General features: G+C 41.8%; 1 protein-coding gene across 1 annotated transcript in view; it reads left to right on the forward strand.

The window, feature by feature from the left end:
• The window catches only part of ZSWIM5 (zinc finger SWIM-type containing 5), a 148,931-nt gene that overhangs the window by 103,501 nt on the left and 24,165 nt on the right, over window positions 1-21,265 (forward strand). Inside the window, exons 3-6 of the mRNA XM_070745770.1 lie at window positions 52-200; window positions 3,532-3,682; window positions 17,710-17,889; window positions 20,246-20,422. Of these exons, the coding sequence (XP_070601871.1) occupies window positions 52-200; window positions 3,532-3,682; window positions 17,710-17,889; window positions 20,246-20,422 (657 nt within the window). The remainder of the gene's footprint in view (window positions 1-51; window positions 201-3,531; window positions 3,683-17,709; window positions 17,890-20,245; window positions 20,423-21,265) is intronic.

The raw sequence follows: 21,265 nt of genomic DNA on the forward strand, positions 1-21,265 counted from the left end.
TAAAGCCCTGGATAAGTTTTATTTTTAAATAGCTGAGTTTTCTTGCCATAGGTGCTCCAGATCCTACTGCAGGAGCCAGTATTGATGATGAAAACTGCTGGCATTTGGATGAGGAACAGGTTCGAGAGCAGGTGAAGCTGTTCCTCTCCCAAGGAGGGTACTATGGCTCTGGGAAACAACTCAATTCCATGTTTGCTAAGGTGAGACATAGATTCTCGTTTCTGTCACATTTGCAAAACTTTTTCCCCTTGAAGTTTTATAATATTTTTTCAATTTGCTGTTTTTTTTCCCTCTGTGAAATCAGAGAACAGGATTATATCATTCGGTCTTTTCCAAAGATGGACTGGAATTGGCATGTTAAATTGCATTGGTGCAATGGCCACTCAGAATCAAAAAGAATATTGTATCTTACTTACAATTCACTTATCATTAACTATTTCCACTTATGCAAATTTTGTTTGGATGAACATTTTTGGTTCTTTCTGATGATTAACTTCACTCAAGGGAAATTTTTCAATCAAACCTTTATCCTTTATAGTAGAGATTTTGGTTTTAATAAAGGATTGTAACATAGAAATGTAATAGTGGAAAAAGTGGAACATCTAACCTTGTGTTTCTCCATTGCTCAATTTTGGCATATACATGTATTCAAACATGCACAACCTCACCAATACTGTTTAAAATAAGTAAAAATGCTACCCTATACAAAGCCACTTGAACAAGCAAAACTTGCTTATGATTCAATAGCAATTTTTTAAATAATTCCACACATGAATCCGGTTGCCAGCTTTGAAACAACTACAGCCAAGGCCATAGTTATATTTGCTTTGTTTATTAGTCCCCACTCTGGGGCATGGGGGAGAGAAGGAACTGGTATGCAGGGCCTGAGTCCATTAGACAAAACATCCAACAGACACAGCGTGTGAACCAAGGTTATGGCAACGAACATCTGCTCAGACTGAGGGGGAAGAACCTGATGGACTGATTGGTTAACGTGACCCAAGACGCTTGAGGCTGGTGGGAAGTTTCTCTTCTTTTTATTATTCTGGAGCATGGCAATTAACCAGAGTTAACTTCAACTTTCTCTAAGTGCCAATACAATTTACTCAATAAAAGTTCTTTCAAGCCTGAATGGATCTTCTGAGTCCGGATACATTTGGATTCAAGGTTCTGAACCATGACACCCGTAAGGTGAGTTTGGGTAAAAGAAAGTGACTGCAGCAGTGGTTTTAAAGGCAATTACTGAAGGCTTTTTTAGAAGTAGGTATTACCTTTGCTTATAATTCAATGCTCTTCGTTTTTATTTGTCAATAGAATTGGAACAATATAGCAGATTGTTCTGTCAGAGGACTATCATGAAAAAGGAATATCTAGAATCCTTCTTATAAATACATGTAAATTCTAGTATGAACCGTACAGAAACATAGAAACATAGAAGTCTGACGGCAGAAAAAGACCTCATGGTCCATCTAGTCTGCCCTTATACTATTTTCTGTATTTTATCTTAGGATGGATATATGTTTATCCCAGGCGTGTTTAAATTCAGTTACTGTGGATTTATCTACCACATCTGCTGGAAGTTTGTTCCAAGGATACAAGTATGAATTAACAAGAACAGCAGTATGTGAACAGTATATACGAGAGCTGAAGGCATATGTTCAAAGTATAATCACTCAGATCAACAAACTATATAAAAATATTTGCATTGAATTAATCTATGTATGCTTCTTAGAAAAGAAATAGAAAGTTACATTACCTCGGACATAAGCATTAATGTCTAGTTTTTCATAGCCAAATGCAGCCAAGTTGGACAAAATATAAATGGCATATTAAAGTTGTGTTTTTTAAAAAAAGCGAATACTTGTATCTATGCATAATTGCAAGATTTATTTTTTAAACTGTTCCAAATATATTGTTACAATTTTATTCTAGTCATTCATAGATAGATGGAAAGTTAGTTAATCACATTTAGTACAATCTATATAATTAAGGATATAAACAGTCTTTTCTGGATCGAACCCATTTCCGTTTAGTCTAGCAATCTTTTCTCACTTTGGACAACTAACTATACGAGGAAGTTCACTAGCCTCCATGCAAATAGCCTTACAGGTAGTTATATTATCATCAGGATTAATAGCCACTGACTCCCAATAACTTATTTTATAAATGTTTATACTTCATGTAAAGCAAAGAATATTGTTGGTGTATACTGCGATGCTTATTCTAAAATGTTCCCCCTTAGTATTTGAGAAAATCTATTCTGTAAGGTCTTAGATATCATTTAAACCAAACCTTTCTCTTTCAAATAGAGTTTGCATCAGATTACAAGATTAAATATTTTACTTGGAATTGTTTAGATTTTCAAAATCCCATCATTGTGAGGCATTCAAAGTCTGAAGTGAAACATCTATTTCTTCAGCCATGGGGCATTTCCCCCCCCCCCCCAAATTATAGAACAGTAAAGGGAGACAATCTGATTATCAAGAATTCTCATAATCTAAACCCACATTCTAAGGCAGAGGTCTTCAAACTTGGCAATTTTAAGACTTGTGGACTTCAACTCCCAGAATTCTCCAGCCAACATAGCTGGCTGGAGAATTCTGGAAGTTGAAGTCCACAAGTCTTAAAATTGCCAAGTTTGGAGACCCCTGTTCTAAGGTATTTTTGAGAAGGGAATTTGGAAGTTCAGTAATCCACAAAGCATTTGGATTTGATCATTGTTGGAAATAGGGATTGCAATTTGATTATATCTGGCTCAACCTCTACTGGCTGGAAAATATAAAAACCCACCATCTGGACTATCATATTCATATTAAATAAGGTCCAGGAGGGAAGTGTTTTTAATAGGAAAGTGAACACAAGAACAAGGGGACACAATCTGAAGTTAGTTGGGGGAAAGATCAAAAGCAACATGAGAAAATATTATTTTACTGAAAGAGTAGTAGATCCTTGGAACAAACTTCCAGCAGACGTGGTTGGTAAATCCACAGTAACTGAATTTAAACATGCCTGGGATAAACATATATCCATCCTAAGATAAAATACAGAAAATAGTATAAGGGCAGACTAGATGGACCAGGAGGTCTTTTTCTGCCGTCAGTCTTCTATGTTTCTATGTTTCTATGTTTACTAATGATTTTGAATGCCTCTTATTCTCAAGAAAAAAAAATATTTCTTTGGCTTGTCTGAATAGCTTGACATTTGTTGCAAAGTTTACTCTTTAGAGACATTTCCACATTACTATGTAGGCAGCTTGATGATGACAAACTTGTTACCATCATACACCTTGCCTACCAAATGTATGGTAGGACATCTTACAGAAAATACATAATCTCTCTCCCCCCCCCCCCCAAAAAAAAAAATCTGGTGTCTCCATTACTGTCAGTTTTAGCCATCATAATCAGCCAGGATAATCAGCGTTGTAAATTTAGCTCCAAATGTGGCAAAGACTATGTACAAACTAAATCATGTCACCCTTAAATCCAGTTCCTATATGATTGAAAGTCTACATGTCCTCCTGTTTCATCTTAGGTCCGTGAAATGCTGCGCATGAGAGATTCCAATGGGGCTAGGATGCTGACGCTAATAACGGAGCAATTCATGGCAGATCCACGTCTTGCTCTCTGGAGACAACAGGGAACAGGCATGACTGACAAATGTCGACAACTGTGGGATGAGTTGGGTAAGTCCAGCAGTTTGCAATGCATGAAGCTAGAAGGAACTCAGATCAGAAAGGCTGCAAGGAAATAGCAGATGACTTATGGTGGCAGCTGGAAACCATACAGAGCTGGGAATAGCATTACTATAGGCTATACGAGTTAGTAAATTGTGTTTGTGTCTATGCATCTGTGTAGGAGGGAGGGAGGGAAAGAGAATGGTTCAAAGTCCATTTTTAAATTAGCCTTTCTCCTCAAAAATAGGAAATAAAGTTAACCATAAAATCTTTCTCACTATCTGCTAATTGATTCTTCCTAATGGAGATACAGTGTTCCCTCGATTTTCGCGAGGGATGAGTTCCGAGACCACCCGCAAAAGTCGAATTTCCACGAAGTAGGGTTGCGAAAGTAAATACACCATTTTTGGCTATGAACAGTATCACAAGCCTTCCCTTAAAACTTTAAAACCCTAAATTACCATTTCCCATTCCCTTAACAACCATTTACTCACCATTAAAAGACACTGATATTTATAAACATAATTATTTATTAACAATATTTTTTTTTTTGTTATTTATTTCCAAAAATTATTAGTTTGGAGATGACATATGACTTCATCTGATGGAAAAAAACGTGGTATAGAAAAAAACGTGCAGTATTTTTTAATTAATATTTTTGAAAAACCGTGGTATAGGCTATTCGTGAAGTTTGAACCCGCGAAAATCGAGGGAACACTGTACTAGGGAAAATTTGTATATGGAAAGATATGTTCTATAAGCGATCTATAATCTCTCCTAAAAGTAACCTTCCTCTTTTCCTAGGGCATATGCTTGCACTAGAATTTAAAGTCTAATATGAAAAAAAAAAGTTTTTATTTCATCAACTTCATAAAAATAGATTAATACCCAGAATTTGCCTGAATCGTTTGTGCAGTCATGGTAATTTGAGTAGAGACTGCTAGGAAAATAATACATTTGACCTTAGCTTGTGACTTAGCATTGAGAATCAATATCTAGGATGTCAATTGATGTTGGATGCATATAGACATTTTGAAAAACAGTGGAACATCATTGAAAGATTGCAGTAGCCCTTGGCATGGATGTAACATCTTCTAAGTTTTCATCTCCAATTTTGAATAATCACAATGCATAATTATATCTGAAACGTAAAATGAAATTAAACTTAAGTACCACATTTTTCGGAGTTTAAGACACACCGGAGTATAAGATGCACAGGAGTATAAGACGCCCCTTAGTTTTGGGGGAGGAAAATAGAGGGGCAAAATCTGCCCACAAGATATTCATCTGGCTAGCATCCTTAGTCTGGTCAGATTCAGCATATTATTTTATCCCCTGGTTAGGGCTTTAAAAAAAACCTTATACAGAGAGAGTAACAATGAAAGAGCTTGCAAGCTGCTAAGAGCTGGGAACATCGTTAGCACCTGGTTTAGGGCTAGAAAGAAACTTATTCAGAGCAAGTAGAGCAATAAAAAACAACCTGCAAAGACTTAGGGCTTGGAAAACATTCTTCGCAGAGAGAAACAATGAAAGAGCCTGCAAGGTAAGAGCTGGGAAGATCGTTAGCAGCTAGTTAGGGCTGGGGGGGGGAAGGTTACATTTGGAGAATAAGACGCACCTGAATTTTTAGCTTCTTATAGGGAGTAAAAAGGTGTGTCTTATACTCCGAAAAATACAGTAGATTTTATTTATTTATTTATTTATTTATTTATTTATTTATTCATTCATTCATTCATTCATTCATTCATTCATTCATTCATTTATTTATTGGATTTGTATGCCACCCCTCTCCGTAGACTCGGGGCGTAGACTCGGGGCGGCTAACAACAGTAATAAAAACAGCATATAACAATCCAATATTAAAACAGTTAAAAACCCTTATTATAAAACCAAACATACAGACAGACATACTATGCATAAAATTGTAAAGGCCTAAGGGGAAAGAGTATCTCAGTTTCCCCCATGCCTGGCGGCAGAGGTGGGTTTTAAGAAGCTTACGAAGGCAAGGAGGGTGGGGGCAATTATAATCTCTGGGGGGAATTGGTTCCAGAGGGCCGGGGCCGCCACAGAGAAGGCTCTTTCCCTGGGTCCCACCAAGCAGCTTGAGCCCAGGGCCAGACTTGCACTCGTCACCAGTATTCTGGGTTGAGCTCACAGAGCCGGAACAAGAGATCGTTATTAAGCAGCGCTCCCTCCTCCCCCTGGAATGGCTAGCTCCGTGGTTCCCGCCATATCTGCCTCTCCCCAGCAACACCGGAATATCCTGAACCTCTGTCACTCCAGAGATAGTTGCCCCCCCCTCCTGCCTCTCCAGCGCCAGGTAGGCCAAATGTATTATTTACATCGTTCCCATTCATCTCACCCATATTGTGACCCCACCCATCCCACCCATCCCACCCATACCAATCATTCACTCCATACATACTACACCCACCCCAATTATCCATCATTAACAACCCCCCCCAATAATTTAGTTAAAATATAGATCAATTTATAGTTATTAATTATTTAAAACAGAATAATAAAAATAAAAATATTAAGGAATAAAAATACAAAAGTGTATATATATATAGAATATAGGAAATTGGTCAGCAGCAAAGTCATATCAGTTCTCAGTTACTAAGTTCTGGATGAATAGTATGTTCTATGCATCAAGTAGAGCCTAAATCTTGCACAGACAAATGCTTGCCATCTTGACCAGTCACCAGTAATAATTTCTGGCAGTTCTGAATATTCCAACACTTTTTGATCCTGCGCATTGATCTTACTGAAGGAGTTAAAATTGATGAGGCAGAAGCCCCCAATTCTCACACTGGCTGCCACCATGAGAGTGTGACAACAACTTCAAAGAGGCAGGTGCAACCGATGATCAAAGTCCTTCTCTTTTTAAATGTGTGTTCAATGTATGTTCAACACATTTAAAAATTGGGGAAGGTTTCAATTGACCAGTCGTGCTTTTATTATAATATAGATGACACCCCCCACCCCCCTCCTCCTGCATATGTTCCTATCAACACGTAGCAGCTTGGTAAACAATGGGGGTAGATGGTAGAATACTTTAAGTGCAGCCAAAAATCTATTGTCTAAAAAAGAAGAAAGGAACCCAGGATTTGAACCTTGGCACTGATACACATAGAAACACACAGGGCAAGATTCCTATGTGTTGGCAGAATTATTATTATTATTATTTTGGTATGTGCGGCTTGTAGGCAAAACTGCTTATCTAACTCTTATGTCTGAGTGAAAATACACAACTAAGAAAGAATTTTTTAATCACTATGTTTGGCAAACAGTCCCGTCATTACACCTGTTGCTTTTTATTTCTCTTCGTGTACAGCTTTTGTAACCAGATGTTCCCTTGGTGAAACCATTGTTGTAGTTATTCTGATCTTTTTTTTGCCACATTTTTCACGATTTTGTTTATGTTTTTCATTCCTCCCTCCTTAGTATTAACATCCTCTTTGTTTCTCCAGCACATAGTTTCACAATCTGTTTAGCTTGGTAAAACAAAGTTACCTAACTTTACCACGCCATCAATTGTACATTCAAAACAATCTCAAGAGTTCATGAGAAAGTCTCAGAATTGTAACCTGATTTGTAATTTAAATAAAGAGGGCACAATTTGAAAAGGGAAAGTTTTTATTTCTGATCAAATCAAGACATTGAAAATTCCAGATAAATGTTCTTACATGATTCTCTCAGCTGAAACACAAGAGGAAAGCTGGTTTTACCATAACTGAGAAACTTTGAAGCTTTAATCCCATTGCAGTGATATTAAAGATTAGATCATAATTGAGTTGAAAACAGTGGAATTATAGCTGGACCTTAATCTTTGAGCAGCTTAACCTTTATTTTGTTTACAGCTGGAGACCAGAATGGGGAAGAAAAAAATATGTGGGGAAAATTGGTTTGTTTCAGGTGAAATATCAAATAAAAAGAGCCTGAGGATGAAATGCTTCAGTTATTTCTCTGTTGACCCTTTTGCCAGAATATGGCAAGCTGTGGTTTGGGAAGATGAAGAGTGCATCAGCTGGAGGCTTTATCTTGTAATTCTTTGGCATTACATTTGAACTGAATAATTGTATTTTTTAATTGAGTTGTTGTTAGAGTTACTATTGTTCTTCCTCACGGTGGAGAGTAGTTTCTCCTTACAGCAGGGGAGTTAAAGACACATATCCACACTAGTATTGTCCAGAATATTTGTGTGTAGTTCTAGTCACACATGTGGGATCAGTGAGGCTTAAGAACTGTGCTCCTATTATATACCCAAATAATATTACCTCTGCTATTAAAGTTACTATTTTTGTGGTTCTCCAATGAAAAATGTAAGATTGTGTTCCTTACTCATTTATACAGTGATACCTCATCTTACGAACCCCTCTTCATACGAACTTTTCATGATACGAACCCAGTGTTTAAGATTTTTTTGCCTCTTATTCCGAACTATTTTCACCTTACGAACCCGAGCAGCCGCGGGGATTACCCTGAGGCTCCTCAATTCCCTTCATTGTTGCCAGCGCTGCTTTGAATCCCATCGACAAACACCCCCCTTCCAAACTGGGGAAAAGACCCATGGATCTCAAGAGGAGAAAGGAGTGGAGAAAATGAGCAGGACAGGGTGAGCAAAAATGGGAGGGACCCATGGATCTCAAGAGGAGAAAGGAGTGGGGAAAATGAGCAGGACAGGGTGAGCAAAAACAGGAGGGAAAGACCCATGGAGCTCAAGAGAGTCTCTTTTTGCCTTGCTTCGTTGGGACTGCCACTTCTTGCCACCTCTCCATGTCCCTCCCCCCACTCCGTTTGCCTCAGCTTAGTCTGCCCCCCCCCTGCTTTTTTTTTTTTTTAAAAAGCCTTAATGTTTTGGATTTTCCTAATGGGCTTGCATGCATTATTGGCTTTTCCATTGATTCCTATGGGAAACATTGTTTCATCTTACGAACTTTTCACCTTACGAACCTCATCCCGGAACCAATTAAGTTCGTAAGATGAGGTATTACTGTAATCTGGTTTTTCAAAAAATACAATGTTACCCAGTTATTTTAACTACATGCATACCATGAATCCAGAGCATGATACCATGGTCTTTCGAGACTGAAGGATGCCAATGCAATGGATGAATACCAGTAGTGACTGAGATTTTGAATGATTGAACAATATGCCAGTTGGATATTTTATAGGAGTCTACACATTTAATTGGGAAAATCACTTTTAAACATACATAGGAATTTATTATGGAGCAAGAGGAGAGGCAAGGATTCAACTCGCTTTGTTCATAAAGGATAATCATTATAGCCAGAGGTGGGCTACGAGCTAGAACGCTAAATTAAGCTCATTGCCGCAGCTCGTAAGTTTTTGCACGACCAGCGTGATTTTGCTTCTGCGCCTGTGGAGGTAGCAAAATCGTAGCTGCAGGTACGCCCGTGTTTCGGTATGCGTGGAAGCAAAAAAACCTCACCGAAACATGGGCACACCTGTGGCTCCGTGCAAGATTATGCTACCTCCACAGGTGCAGAAGCTAAATCACGCTGGCCCTGCAAGAACTTGCGAGCCACGTCGGCGAGCGAAAATTTAGCGTTCCGGATCTTAGCCCACCACTGATTATAGCTAAAGGTTAACATCAATTTCTGTAAAGGTGGTCCTCTTTTTACAACAGTAGAATCCAGTTATAAGTCATTATGGTCTCAAAGGACCACAATGCTGAAGTTATTCTTTGGTCTTTGTCACCATGGTCATTAAGAAAAGGCAGTGGTGATTAAGTGAACCTATTTTTTGAAAGAGCATTTATTGCTGAAAACCTGGAAAAAAAGTTGCCAGGAAGTGGCAAATAACGTTGCATAATGTCACAAGATGTACTAAAGCTGAGCCACCCAACATATGTGATCGTGTGACCAGTGTGTATGTGATGGTGGGGGACACTGTAGGGCACCTCATCTCCGGCGCTACTGGGACACTCCTGGAGACCGGTGTGGACGTGTGCACATCCGACAGTGGGCGGGTGCACATCAGCATGAGATTCGGCTTCTGCGCATGCGCCAGAAGCAAAATCTCATTTGAGTACGCTCACGCGCATGAGATTTTGCCAATTTTTTGTGATTTCTTTGCCTCTGCTCATGTGCAGAAGCAAAAAACCCACTGAAAATTGGTGAAATTTTACACACACGAGCACCCTCATGTGAGATTTCGCTTCCGGCACATGCCCAGAAGTCAGATCTCGTACGGGTGTGCACGTACACACATTGGGGACGTGGAGATGCATGTGCATCTCCATTTACATTACCACACTATAGTGTGGTGCAGCCCATTACTGGTGGGGAGGCACAACTATTTACCATGGCTGGGTATGGTTTACTGGCCATAAAACACACATTCTGCCACATAAATCCCTGCGGCCAGTTAGGTCCCACAGAGCTGGCCTTCTCCAGGTCCCATCAACCAAACAATGTTGTTTGGCGGGGCCTAGGGGAAGAGCCTTCTCTGTGGGGCACCAACCCTCTGGAATCAGCTCCCTCCAGAGATTCGTACTGCCCCCACCCTCCTCGCCTTCCTCAAGAGTCTCAAGACCCATCTATGTCGCCAGGCCTGGGGCAATTAGACTTTGCCGCTCTGACCAATAATAATAATAATAATAATAATAATAATAATAATATTAATAATAATAATAATTTATTAGACTTGTATGCCGCCCCTCTTCGAAGACTTTCTGAAGACATGTAATGTATGGTGTGTATTACATTAGGATTTTTAATTGCTTTTTAAATTATTAGACTTGTGCTACATGTTTATGTTTGTATTTACTCTGTGAGCTGCCCAAGTCTTCGGAGAGGGGCGGCATACAAATATAATAAATAATAATAATAATAATAATAATAATAATAATTAATATAATAATAATAATATATTAATAATAATTATTATTATTATTAATATTAATATTATTATTATTCCGTGGGCATTGTAAATTTCACAGATTATAAAATGATTGGTTGCAAGTTGTAGACTTCCTGAGCAAAAATAAGCATGCATATTTGAAGGTAGAATGTGGATAAAATGGGAATGTTATAGATCAGTTGGGCCATCTGGGAAACATACTACAGCATTAGAAAGCAAAAACCAAAATATTTCAAATATCTTGCTTTGATGCCTTTGTACAACAAAACAGAAATACTCACTTATGTTCCCATAAACATGTGCAAAAAGGCTCTTTTTTCATTAGAATTTCGGAACGTATCAATATATGCCCAACAGATGTCTGGTGAATCCTGATCCGTGCTTTATATTATCTTTATGTTGACATATTGTTTCCCCTGATGGTATTTCAGAAGAGCATGCAAGGGGAACAGGGCAATTAGGTTATTTCCCATCCCCTGCCATTCATTCCCAGCAGTCTGAGGTTGAGATCAGTTGTTTTGCATAAAGCCAGAAAGAAGAGTATAAAAACCTGCCACCCAGGAGTCAGATCTATGTATTACTCTATGCTGAGCATTGTGGCTCTTTATCAAAGAACTGATTCTTTAAACTGCCAGCTTTGGTTAAAAAAGCCCTTCAGGAGCAGACTTGCCAGCTAGGAAACTTCAAAAAAGCCAGATCTGTAAAGCTGTTTTTTTTTCTTGTTCAGTATGACGAGTGAAACTCTTAGAATCTCAAGGATGGCTGCCTTTCATTTATGGCTGGGCTCAAAAAGAAAATCCACAAACCACCCCAGTTCTATTATGAAGGGGAAAGTCTGAGAAATAGGAGGGAGCCTGAGATGCTCTAGTAGCAGGGGAGGCTGGGAGTAGCTATTTACAGATTCAGGAGTCTTCTATTCTGCCACTGGTTCCCTAAGCACTCATAAGCAATTTATTTTTTTTAAAGTCCACACTTCTAACAAGGAATGCAAAAAATCATTATCTTGCCTCTAGGTCAGAGGTCCCCAACCGCCGGTCCGCGGACCGGGACCGGGCCGTTGGGGTTTTCCAGCCGGTCCGCGGCGTCGGAGACCCAAAGCCCATGTGGAGGAAGACGGAGCCAAGCGGGGCCACCCGGAGACCTTTTCCCGTCTTCTTCTCCTCGCTCGCTCCCCTCATAGCCAGCAGCCCCGCTCGCGGGGGGATGCCCGTTCGTAGCTACCAGCCCGCCAAGCGTCGAGGGGGCTTCCGAGGCTGAAGGGAAGAGCCGGAATGCCCTTCCCGGGTTTAGATTGCTTGCTGTTGGGGGAAACGGAGGAGGCGGCGGCGGCGGTGGGGCGCGATCGCCTACTTTCTGGAGCGAGGAGAAAAGAACCGCCGCCTCCTCCGTTTTCCCCAACAGCAAGCAATCTAAACCCGGGAAGGGCATTCCGGCTCTTCCCTTCAGCCTCGGAAGCCCCCTCGACGCTTGGCGGGCTGGTAGCTACGAACGGGCATCCCCCCGCGAGCGGGGCTGCTGGCTGTGAGGGGAGCGAGCGAGGAGAAGAAGACGGGAAAAGGTCTCCGGGTGGCCCCGCTTGGCTCCGTCTTCCTCCACGCAGGATGGGCTTTGGGTCTCCGACGCCCTCGCCCGTTCCCTCAGGAGCGATGAGTGGGACGTCTTCTTCTCCTCGCTCGCTCCCCTCATAACCATCCCTCCAGCGTCGAGGGGGCTTCCGAGGCTGAAGGGAAGAGCCGGAATGCCCTTCCCGGGTTTAGATTGCTTGCTGTTGGGGAAAACGGAGGAGGCGGCGGCGGCGGTGGGGCGCGATCGCCTACTTTCTGGAGCGAGGAGAAAAGAACCGCCGCCTCCTCCGTTTTCCCCAACAGCAAGCAATCTAAACCCGGGAAGGGCATTCCGGCTCTTCCCTTCAGCCTCGGAAGCCCCCTCGACGCTTGGCGGGCTGGTAGCTACGAACGGGCATCCCCCCGCGAGCGGGGCTGCTGGCTGTGAGGGGAGCGAGCGAGGAGAAGAAGACGGGAAAAGGTCTCCGGGTGGCCCCGCTTGGCTCCGTCTCCCTCCACACAGGATGGGCTTTGGGTCTCCGAAGCCCTCGCCCGTTCCCTCAGGAGCGATGAGTGGGACGTCTTCTTCTCCTCGCTCGCTCCCCTCATAACCATCCCTCCAGCGTCGAGGGGGCTTCCGAGGCTGAAGGGAAGCGCCGGAATGCCCTTCCCGCGTTTAGATTGCTTGCCGTTGGGGGAAACGGAGGAGGCGGCGGCGGTGGGGCGCGATCGCCAAGTTTCTGGAGCAGATAGGCTTTGAGTTTTTGGCTGGGGGGGGAGAAGTAGGACCTTCCTAAGTTCCCCCCCCAGTCAAAATCACAAAGCCAGGCAGCCCCCAGCCGCCAAAGGAGCCTCCTCATTCTCCCTGCCCTGTGGAGAAGTGTGGAGGGCTGCGTCACTAAGCTCCACCCCTCCATAACCCCACCCCCATATGACCAAAGCCCCCCCCACCGGGCCGTAGAAAACTCGTCTAACTTAAAGCCGGTCCCTGGTGCTAAAAAGGTTGGGGACCTCTGCTCTAGGTGATACAGGAGCTGGAGGAGCAAAACATGTCTTACTTGCTTCTCTATTAAAATGGAAATAAATGGCTTGTTCTACTCTCCATCTCCACCTGCATCTTTATGTCATGCTGTATGCCCGTGATGGCAAACCTATGGCACGTGTGTCACAGGTGGCATGCAGAGCCATATCTGAGGGCACAGGAGGCATTGCCTAATGTCAGCACCAGCACTGGCCAGATGATTTTCGGCCTTTCGGGGGATGGGAGGAGGTCATTTTTGCCTTCTCCAGGCTTCAGGAGAGCCTCTAGAGCAGTGATGGAGAACCTATGGCATGGGTGCCACAGGTGGCACATGGAGTCATATCTGCTGGCACATGAGCCGTTGCCTTAGTTAACTCCAATGTGTATGTGTGTGCCAGCCAGCTGATTTTAGGCTCACACGGAGGCTCTGGGAGGGCGTTTTTGGCTTTGAGAGAGCCTCCAGAGGGATGGGAGAGGGCTTCAGGGAAGATTTTGGAACCTGGGGAGCCTACTGGACCAACCAGAAGTTGGGAAGAAGGCCATTTCCGGCCTCCAGAGGGCCTCCAGTGGGATGGGGGAAGCTGTTTTCGCCCTCCCCAGGCATTGAATCATGGGTGTAGGCACTCACACATGCGTGATAGTGCACGCCCACACTCTTTCAGCACCCGAGGACAAAAAGATTCACTATCACTGCTCTAGAGCCTGTGGATGGCAAAAAAACAGACCCAATAGGCCTTCTGGAAGTTCAGAAGCGAACTTCCAGTTGTGTTGTTTGGTTGTTTTTCACCCTTCCCAGACTTCAGGAGACTTTCCTGAAGCCTGGGGAGGTTGAAAAACAGCCCAATGGCCCAACCGGAAGTTCATTTCTGAACTTCCGGAAGGCCTGTGTTTCTCATCTTCTACAGACTCCTGAAGATTTCCTAATGCCAGGGGAAGGCGAAAACTACCTTCCCCCTGCCCACCAGAATGCCAAAAATCAGCTGGAATCAGTTTTTCACCACCCACGGGCTCCAGAGGTTTTCGTGAGCCCTACATGCATGCGCGGGGGGGGGGCAGCATAGGTGAGTTGTACACGCATGCACGGCAGGGAAGGCATTGCATTATGGGCATGGGCTCATGTGAGCACCATTTTGGCATCCAAGCAAAAATGAAGCTGCCAAGCCACAATGTTTCTTGAACGGGTCCAAAGACGAGCTACAAGAATGGTGGAAGGTCTTAAGCATAAAACGTATCAGGAAAGACTTAATGAACTCAATCTGTATAGTCTGGAGGACAGAAGGAAAAAGGGGGGCATGATCGAAACATTTAAATATGTTAAAGGGTTAAATAAGGTCCAGGAGGGAAGGGTTTTTAATAGGAAAGTGGACGCAAAAACAAGGGGACACAATCTGAAGTTAGTTGGGGGAAAGATCAAAAGCAACGTGAGAAAATATTATTTTACTGAAAGGGTAGTAGATCCTTGGAACAAATTTCCAGCAGACGTGGTTGGTAAATCCACAGTAACTGAATTTAAACATGCCTGGTATAAACATAGATCCATTGTAAGATAAAATACAGGAAATAGTATAAGGGCAGACTAGATGGACCATGAGGTATTTTTCTGCCATCAGTCTTCTATGTTTCTAAGCTTCTGCTGAGGACTGAAACCTTGAGTGAGGCAGATTCCCATTTCTTTAAATGGGAAAAAGACTCTCCACAGCTCTATGGATAGAGAAAAATTCTTTTCTCTATCACACAATACTAGGAATGAGGGGAACACTCCCTAAAGCTCATAGGTAAGAAACTGACGACAAATCAAGGGAAATATTTCTTCACCCAGAGGGTAGTTTGTTTATCGAATTCACTTCCAGAAGAGGTCGTGACAGCCATCAGCCTTGGTAGCTTCAAGGCAGGATTAGACAGATTCATGGATGCCAAGTGTATCGGTGGTTATTGAAACGGATGTCCATGTGTCGCCTCTATGTTGGTTGAAGCAGGCAGGATTCCCTTGAGTACCATTTGTTGGAGGTCAAGGGAAAGGGAGGGTTTTGCCTTCTCTTTCTGCTCAGGATCCCCATGGACAATTGGTGGGCCACTGTGTGACACAGAATGCTGGACTCAATGGGCTTTGGTCTGATTCAGTATGGTTCTTCTTATGTTCTTATGTTCTATGGAATCACAATCTTTCCTAAGAACAACTAGTTTATTGTAGTTTTTAGACCACAGCTTAACCAGAAACAGATCTGCTTGGCTGTCAAATACAACTGGTGTCATAGGATTTGTAAGCAATGGTTTCAAATGGAGCATCTCATATGAAGATGTCCTTAGAAGCATATGGGAAAAAACATAAAGGGAAAGATATAGAAAGATATAGATATAAACAATAAACAATAAAAAGACCGACTATTAGGTCCAATTTATTTGTTTGTTTTGATTTAAAGCCCCTCAAATATCCTGCACTATGATCTCCATTATAAAGATAACATTTGCACAATTTTGTCACAGATACCAAGTACAACAAATGTATAGACTCCCGTTAAACCAATATAAGCACGTAATTGGTAAATATTCACCTTGGTGAATCACAAAGCATAAAGGCCTATAATCCCTGGCTTTGAATGAAATTGGTTCAGGATTAGGAGGCGCTCCAGCCAATTCCAGTTCTAAGAGGTGTGAAACTTGCTTAAAGTGTGCATCCTGAGAGTTTAATTTACCAGGTATAGAAAATCTTTTCTTAGAGCTGCTTGTACAAGTTTTCCAGTTATACAGAAATCTACACACTCTGCTATTAGAATACTTTAACATGCATCTGCATTTACTGTATCCTGGTGTATTTTAGGATTTCTGGAAAAAAAAAATTGACTGCCAAATGGAGTAATGAATAAAATCTAGAGGAGATGATTGCTCACAGGCAGAGGAAAAGTATTTTAAAAGATAGTTGCAAAGTATGTAATTAAGTACAGCATATAAAAATAGAGGTAGCCACAAAATTATGTGATATACATAAAGCTCATAATCTGTTTTAAAACTCTAAGCAACCATCCAGAGTTAAATGTGGGTTTTTTTAGCTTTCTATCTGTATCCCTCATCAGCAATCTAATTGACCTCAGCTGGCCTGAAAAACTTAAGTGAGCCTGGTTGGGATAGGAAACCATTAGAAACTGCAACTGTTGAAGGCTTGATTGGAAACTGGGGGGAAAATCATTGCGGATTAAAACATTTTTTCCATATAGTTGTCAATATGCATTCCTGGCCACAAAATCATCGGAAGTGAAACTCAATTGAAAGGCAACTGTGCTTAATTTCAGATTCTTTTGTCAAAGGATACTTAATATACTGTATATATTCTTAGATATACAGCATTAACTGACCGGGAGCAGTAATTTGCCCAGGTTCGCCTGGTGCATCAGTTGCGGCCCTATTTGGACAGGGGGTCATTGCCCCCAGCCGCTCATGCCCTCATCACCTCGAGGTTCGATTACTGCAACGCTCTCTACATGGGGCTACCTTTGAAAAGTGTTCGGAAACTTCAGATCGTGCAGAATGCAGCGGCAAGAGCCATCGTGGGGCTTCCTAGATTTGCCCATGTTTCCACAACACTCCGTGGCTTGCATTGGCTGCTGATCGGTTTACGGTCACAATTCAAAGAGTTGGTAATGACCTTTAAAGCCCTACATGGCATTGGACCAGAATACCTCCGGAACCGCCTTCTACTGCACAAATCCCAGTGGCCGATAAGGTCCCACAGAGTTGGCCTTCTCCAGGTCCTATCGACCAAACAATGTTGTTTGGCGGGCCCCAGGGGAAGAGCCTTCTCTGTGGCGGCCCCGGCCCTCTGGAATCAACTCCCCCCGGAGATTAGAATGGCCCCCACCCTCCTTGTCTTTCGCAATTTACTCAAGACCCACCTATATCGCCAGGCATAGGGGAACTAAGACATCTCCCCCAGACTTATTATATTTCACGTTTGGTGTGTATGTGCTGTATGGTCTTTAAATGTTGGGGTTTTTATATATTTTATTATTAGATTTGTCCCATTGTTATATACTGTTTTTTATTGCTGTTGTGAGCCGCCCCGAGTCTTTGGAGAGGGGCGGCATACGAATCTAATAAATAATAATAATAATAATAATAATAATAATAATAATAATAATAATAATATTGTTGCTGCCAATTATGGGGCAAGTGCCACTTGCCTACTGCTTTTCTAAAATGAACTAAATGTGCAGTATAGAAATCAGGCTATCATGTGGGGCTTCTCCAACACTGGGACTTGCCGGCATACATTTAAGCAGTCTTTGAAGTACAGTTCAAACAATCGATATATCCTGGCAGACAGAAATAATCTCGGATGCACATTGCCTCTTCCATTTTCGGCTCTGAGGGATACAATTAAGCTGATTTATGGAAGATGTTTTCTTGAGTTAGTTAGCTAGTTTCTTTTATAAATTTTCCCTCTGGGCTCAATGCAGTTCCCTGAAACAAGATGTAAACATTTCCAAACTCTTCAAAGCAAGGAACCTATTGGTGTGGTGGTGATGGGGGACTCTTGTTGCCTGCTCAAGTAGAAAAATTACATTTCAGCATTTGGCTTGCTCTTACAGGGGCCCTCTGGGTGTGTGTTGTATTAAATCCACACTGCACGCTGGAAGAAAAGGCATGCTGGCTGCGACAGCTCTGGAGGTGGGGCGATATGGATGTTTGTCCCCTGGAAGATGGAAACTACAACAACGAACTCCCCAACATCACTAGTGCACTTACTCAGAGCTCTAGTCACAGACAAAGTAAGTGTGGCGGAGATGGTTTGCACTGTCTATTATGTCAGTGTTTCCCAACCTTGGCAACTTGAAGATATTTGGACTTCAACTCCCAGAATTCCCCAGCCAGCGAATGCTGGCTGGGGAATTCTGGGAGTTGAAGTCCAAATATCTTCAAGTTGCCAAGGTTGGGACACACTGTATTATGTGACATCTTTCTCTAGTTTCCCTAAAGAGCTACAAATAATCTTACAACATCCTAGTTATGGGTTAATAGAAATCTAGTTCATGGCATAGGACTGTTCTGCATTTCAGCTGGTAGCTCAAGGGACAAAAGGATGTTGCCTGAACGCAAGGAAAAGGGATGTACTACTAAAACTTGTGTGTCTGTTTGATTGTTTGTAACCTTCAATTAGGGGGAAATGGTGTGTTATAGAGCAACAATATTTGAATCAACCTACCTCAAATTGGCTAATTTACAGAATTCAGGACGTGTTAATAGGAAAGTGAACACAAGAACAAGGGGGCACAATCTCAGGTTAGTTGAGGGAAAGATCAGAAGCAATGTGAGAAAATATTATTTTACTGACAGAGTAGTAGATGCTTGTAACAAATTTCCAGCAGAAATTGGTTGGTAAATCCACAGTAACTGAATTTAAACATGCCTGGGATAAACATAAGGGGCGTACATAAGTGCACTGATGTGCCTAACGTTCCCTGTCCAATTGTCTTTCCTTTTCTCATATATCATATATATTCTCTCCCTCTCATCTACTTCTCTTCTTTTTTACTTACTATCCTTATATATATTACTTAATGTCTATTTTCTTCCATATGTATTGTATATTGGACAAAGAATAAATAAAAAATAAATAAATAAAATATGTCAATCCTAAGATAAAATACAGGAAATGGTACAAGGGCAGACTAGATGGACCATGAGGTCTTTTTCTGCTGTCAATCTTCTATGTTTCTATTTGTGACTCTTGTGGGCAAAATTTGACAAACTTGGCAAAATTGTGGCTGCTTCAATGCTGCTGTGCTACCAAAGAGCCACAGTCAACTGCAATGATGTAATCATCATTTGCAACACTCCTTGTCAGCTTTTTACAAGGAAAGTTAGTGGGGAGGTTTGCAGGAAGTTGGAAATCACTGCCCCCCTCATTGTTGTTTTTTTTGCTGACCAGTGATCATTATCTTTATCTGTTTAGGTATGGGATTATTTTTTAAATGATGACCCAGTGGGGCACGGGTTGCCTAGTTATTATTAAAATGTCCCAGCATCTTGTCTTCTTCCTAGCTCCTGTCCTCATAATGGGATATTATAGTGGCCTCTCTCTCTCTCTCTTCCCTGTTCCTGATCTTCTCTTTAATTCCCTCCCTGTATTCTTGCTCAGTCATTAGTACCAGCCAGTAGATGGACACTGCTGTAGGTTGTTATTTTTGTTGTTGTAATATTACTTGGAAATCATCCAGTTTAGAACAGAATTTGTCAGCTTTATCTCTCTCCTCAATTATTTCCCCATGCTGTTTTATGATGGAAACGCTATAATTTGTATAGCTGGATTTTATAATAATATTTTCTAATAACAATTTTGCTAACAATACTCGGTAGAAGCATCAAACAAATGCTTTGCCGTCTCAAACATTGAGTTTGAGACTGCAAAGAGTTTGAGTAAGTTGAACGCATAAAAATGGACTCATAATACTTAATATATAATACATCAGGGACTAGATTTCACAATCTTTGTGGGCAAAGTTCCCAAATCCTATTGATATTGGGAGAAATATTTTCAATACAGCATGGCAACAGCATTCTTGCCCTGGGCCTTATATTGCAAATGGCAACAAATCCTGCTAATAGATTTCTTACGATGACAATAGACCTGGAATGTTGTACAAAGATTTTAATGTCCTTGGAGTCTATCTTTCTAAAACCAAAAGGCAGATTAAAAACTATGTGAGTAGCACAGCACAGCAAAGCAAAGCAAAGCATAGCATTGAGTTCTTATTCAATGTCCTGCTTAGAACTCTTCCTAGTCCTTCCGTCAGGGATTGAGTTGTACTTTCCTTGCCCTGTGTTCAGTTTTAATGTATGTGAGCATTTTGGCAGTAAAAAGGTCCATTGTGACCAATGGATTGCCCCAAACAGGGGGAATAGTTTGAGAAGACCGCTCTGTACTTGGATATTCTATCTGATTAGCCTTGATGGATGAGAGACTGTTTTCAATGGCCATCTGCTGGATGACCAGTAGGCTTCCTTGTGCAATTGATTGCCCCGTGTGAGAATCTATGCCATGTTGGGGGTGTGGGAGTGTTAGAGATCTGATCCAGCAGGATGTGGCTTGGGTTTTTATATTCTGACCTGTTCTTTTCCTTATAGGCTCTTTAACAAGGCCACGACGCACAGTATTCACTCGTGCCATTGAAGGCTGTGACCTCCACTGGCAGGACAGCCACCTCCAGCGAATAATCAGCAGTGATTTCTACATTTCTCCATCTTATCCCAGGGAGGGTGAGGGTCTTCTTTTCAACTCACAAGGACAACCATTGTGGCTGGGTAAGTTTCCGGGTTCTGGTTGCTGTGCAGGTGGTTGGGTTTTTTTTAAAAAAAAATATTTGTTGAAGAAAAAGCTTCAACAAATAGGACAAAATAATATTTTGTCCTACGACAGAATAATATTCTCTAGGACAGAATAATATTCTTGCATTTGTGGGTGCTGTCCCTCTTCTAAGGAGACTTACTTCACTTACTTACTTTCCAGAACTTGAAAAGCCTGGCACTTAGTTACTTGCAATACTCAATACTCTCAGAGCCTAAGGTAGCCCCTTCCTTTCTTAGCTATACATTGGGATACCATGTATTGAAACACTCCTAATTCAGTATGGAAAGAGTTTGCTGATGTTGCGATTAAATGCAATAGTGCACTGGTAACCAGGCCAGAAATTATACTAATAACAAAATTGCAAATTGGTTGAAATTAACGTATTTTTGGGGAGTGTAAAACGCATCGTTTTACAACCACCCGCCAAAAGAGGGTGAAAACCTGGGTGCGTCTTATACACCAAATGTAGCCTGCCAGCCACTCCCACCCTTTGGCCTCCATCTCCCAGCAATTTATATCTTTGCAACAAAAGGAACCGAGCCCAATAAGCCAAGCAATTGATTAGCAGCTTCCCCACCCTCAGCTGACTGAGGCTGCAGGCAAGCCACGTGCTACAATGAAAGTTAAACTAAAGTGCAGCCTTAGCTGCAAGGAGGCAAATTGGGAAAGAGAAGCAGAGGCAGGATTTCATTTTCTTGTGCTAATCCGTTACTGAATCTGGATGCATGCAAAGAGGTAAGTCAATAACTATAAATGTCTATAGAATGTTCAAATTAATAGACTTATTTGTCTAATTA

This window comes from Erythrolamprus reginae, chromosome 3 (assembly GCF_031021105.1).
Source record: "Erythrolamprus reginae isolate rEryReg1 chromosome 3, rEryReg1.hap1, whole genome shotgun sequence".
Taxonomy (NCBI): Eukaryota; Metazoa; Chordata; class Lepidosauria; order Squamata; family Dipsadidae; genus Erythrolamprus; species Erythrolamprus reginae.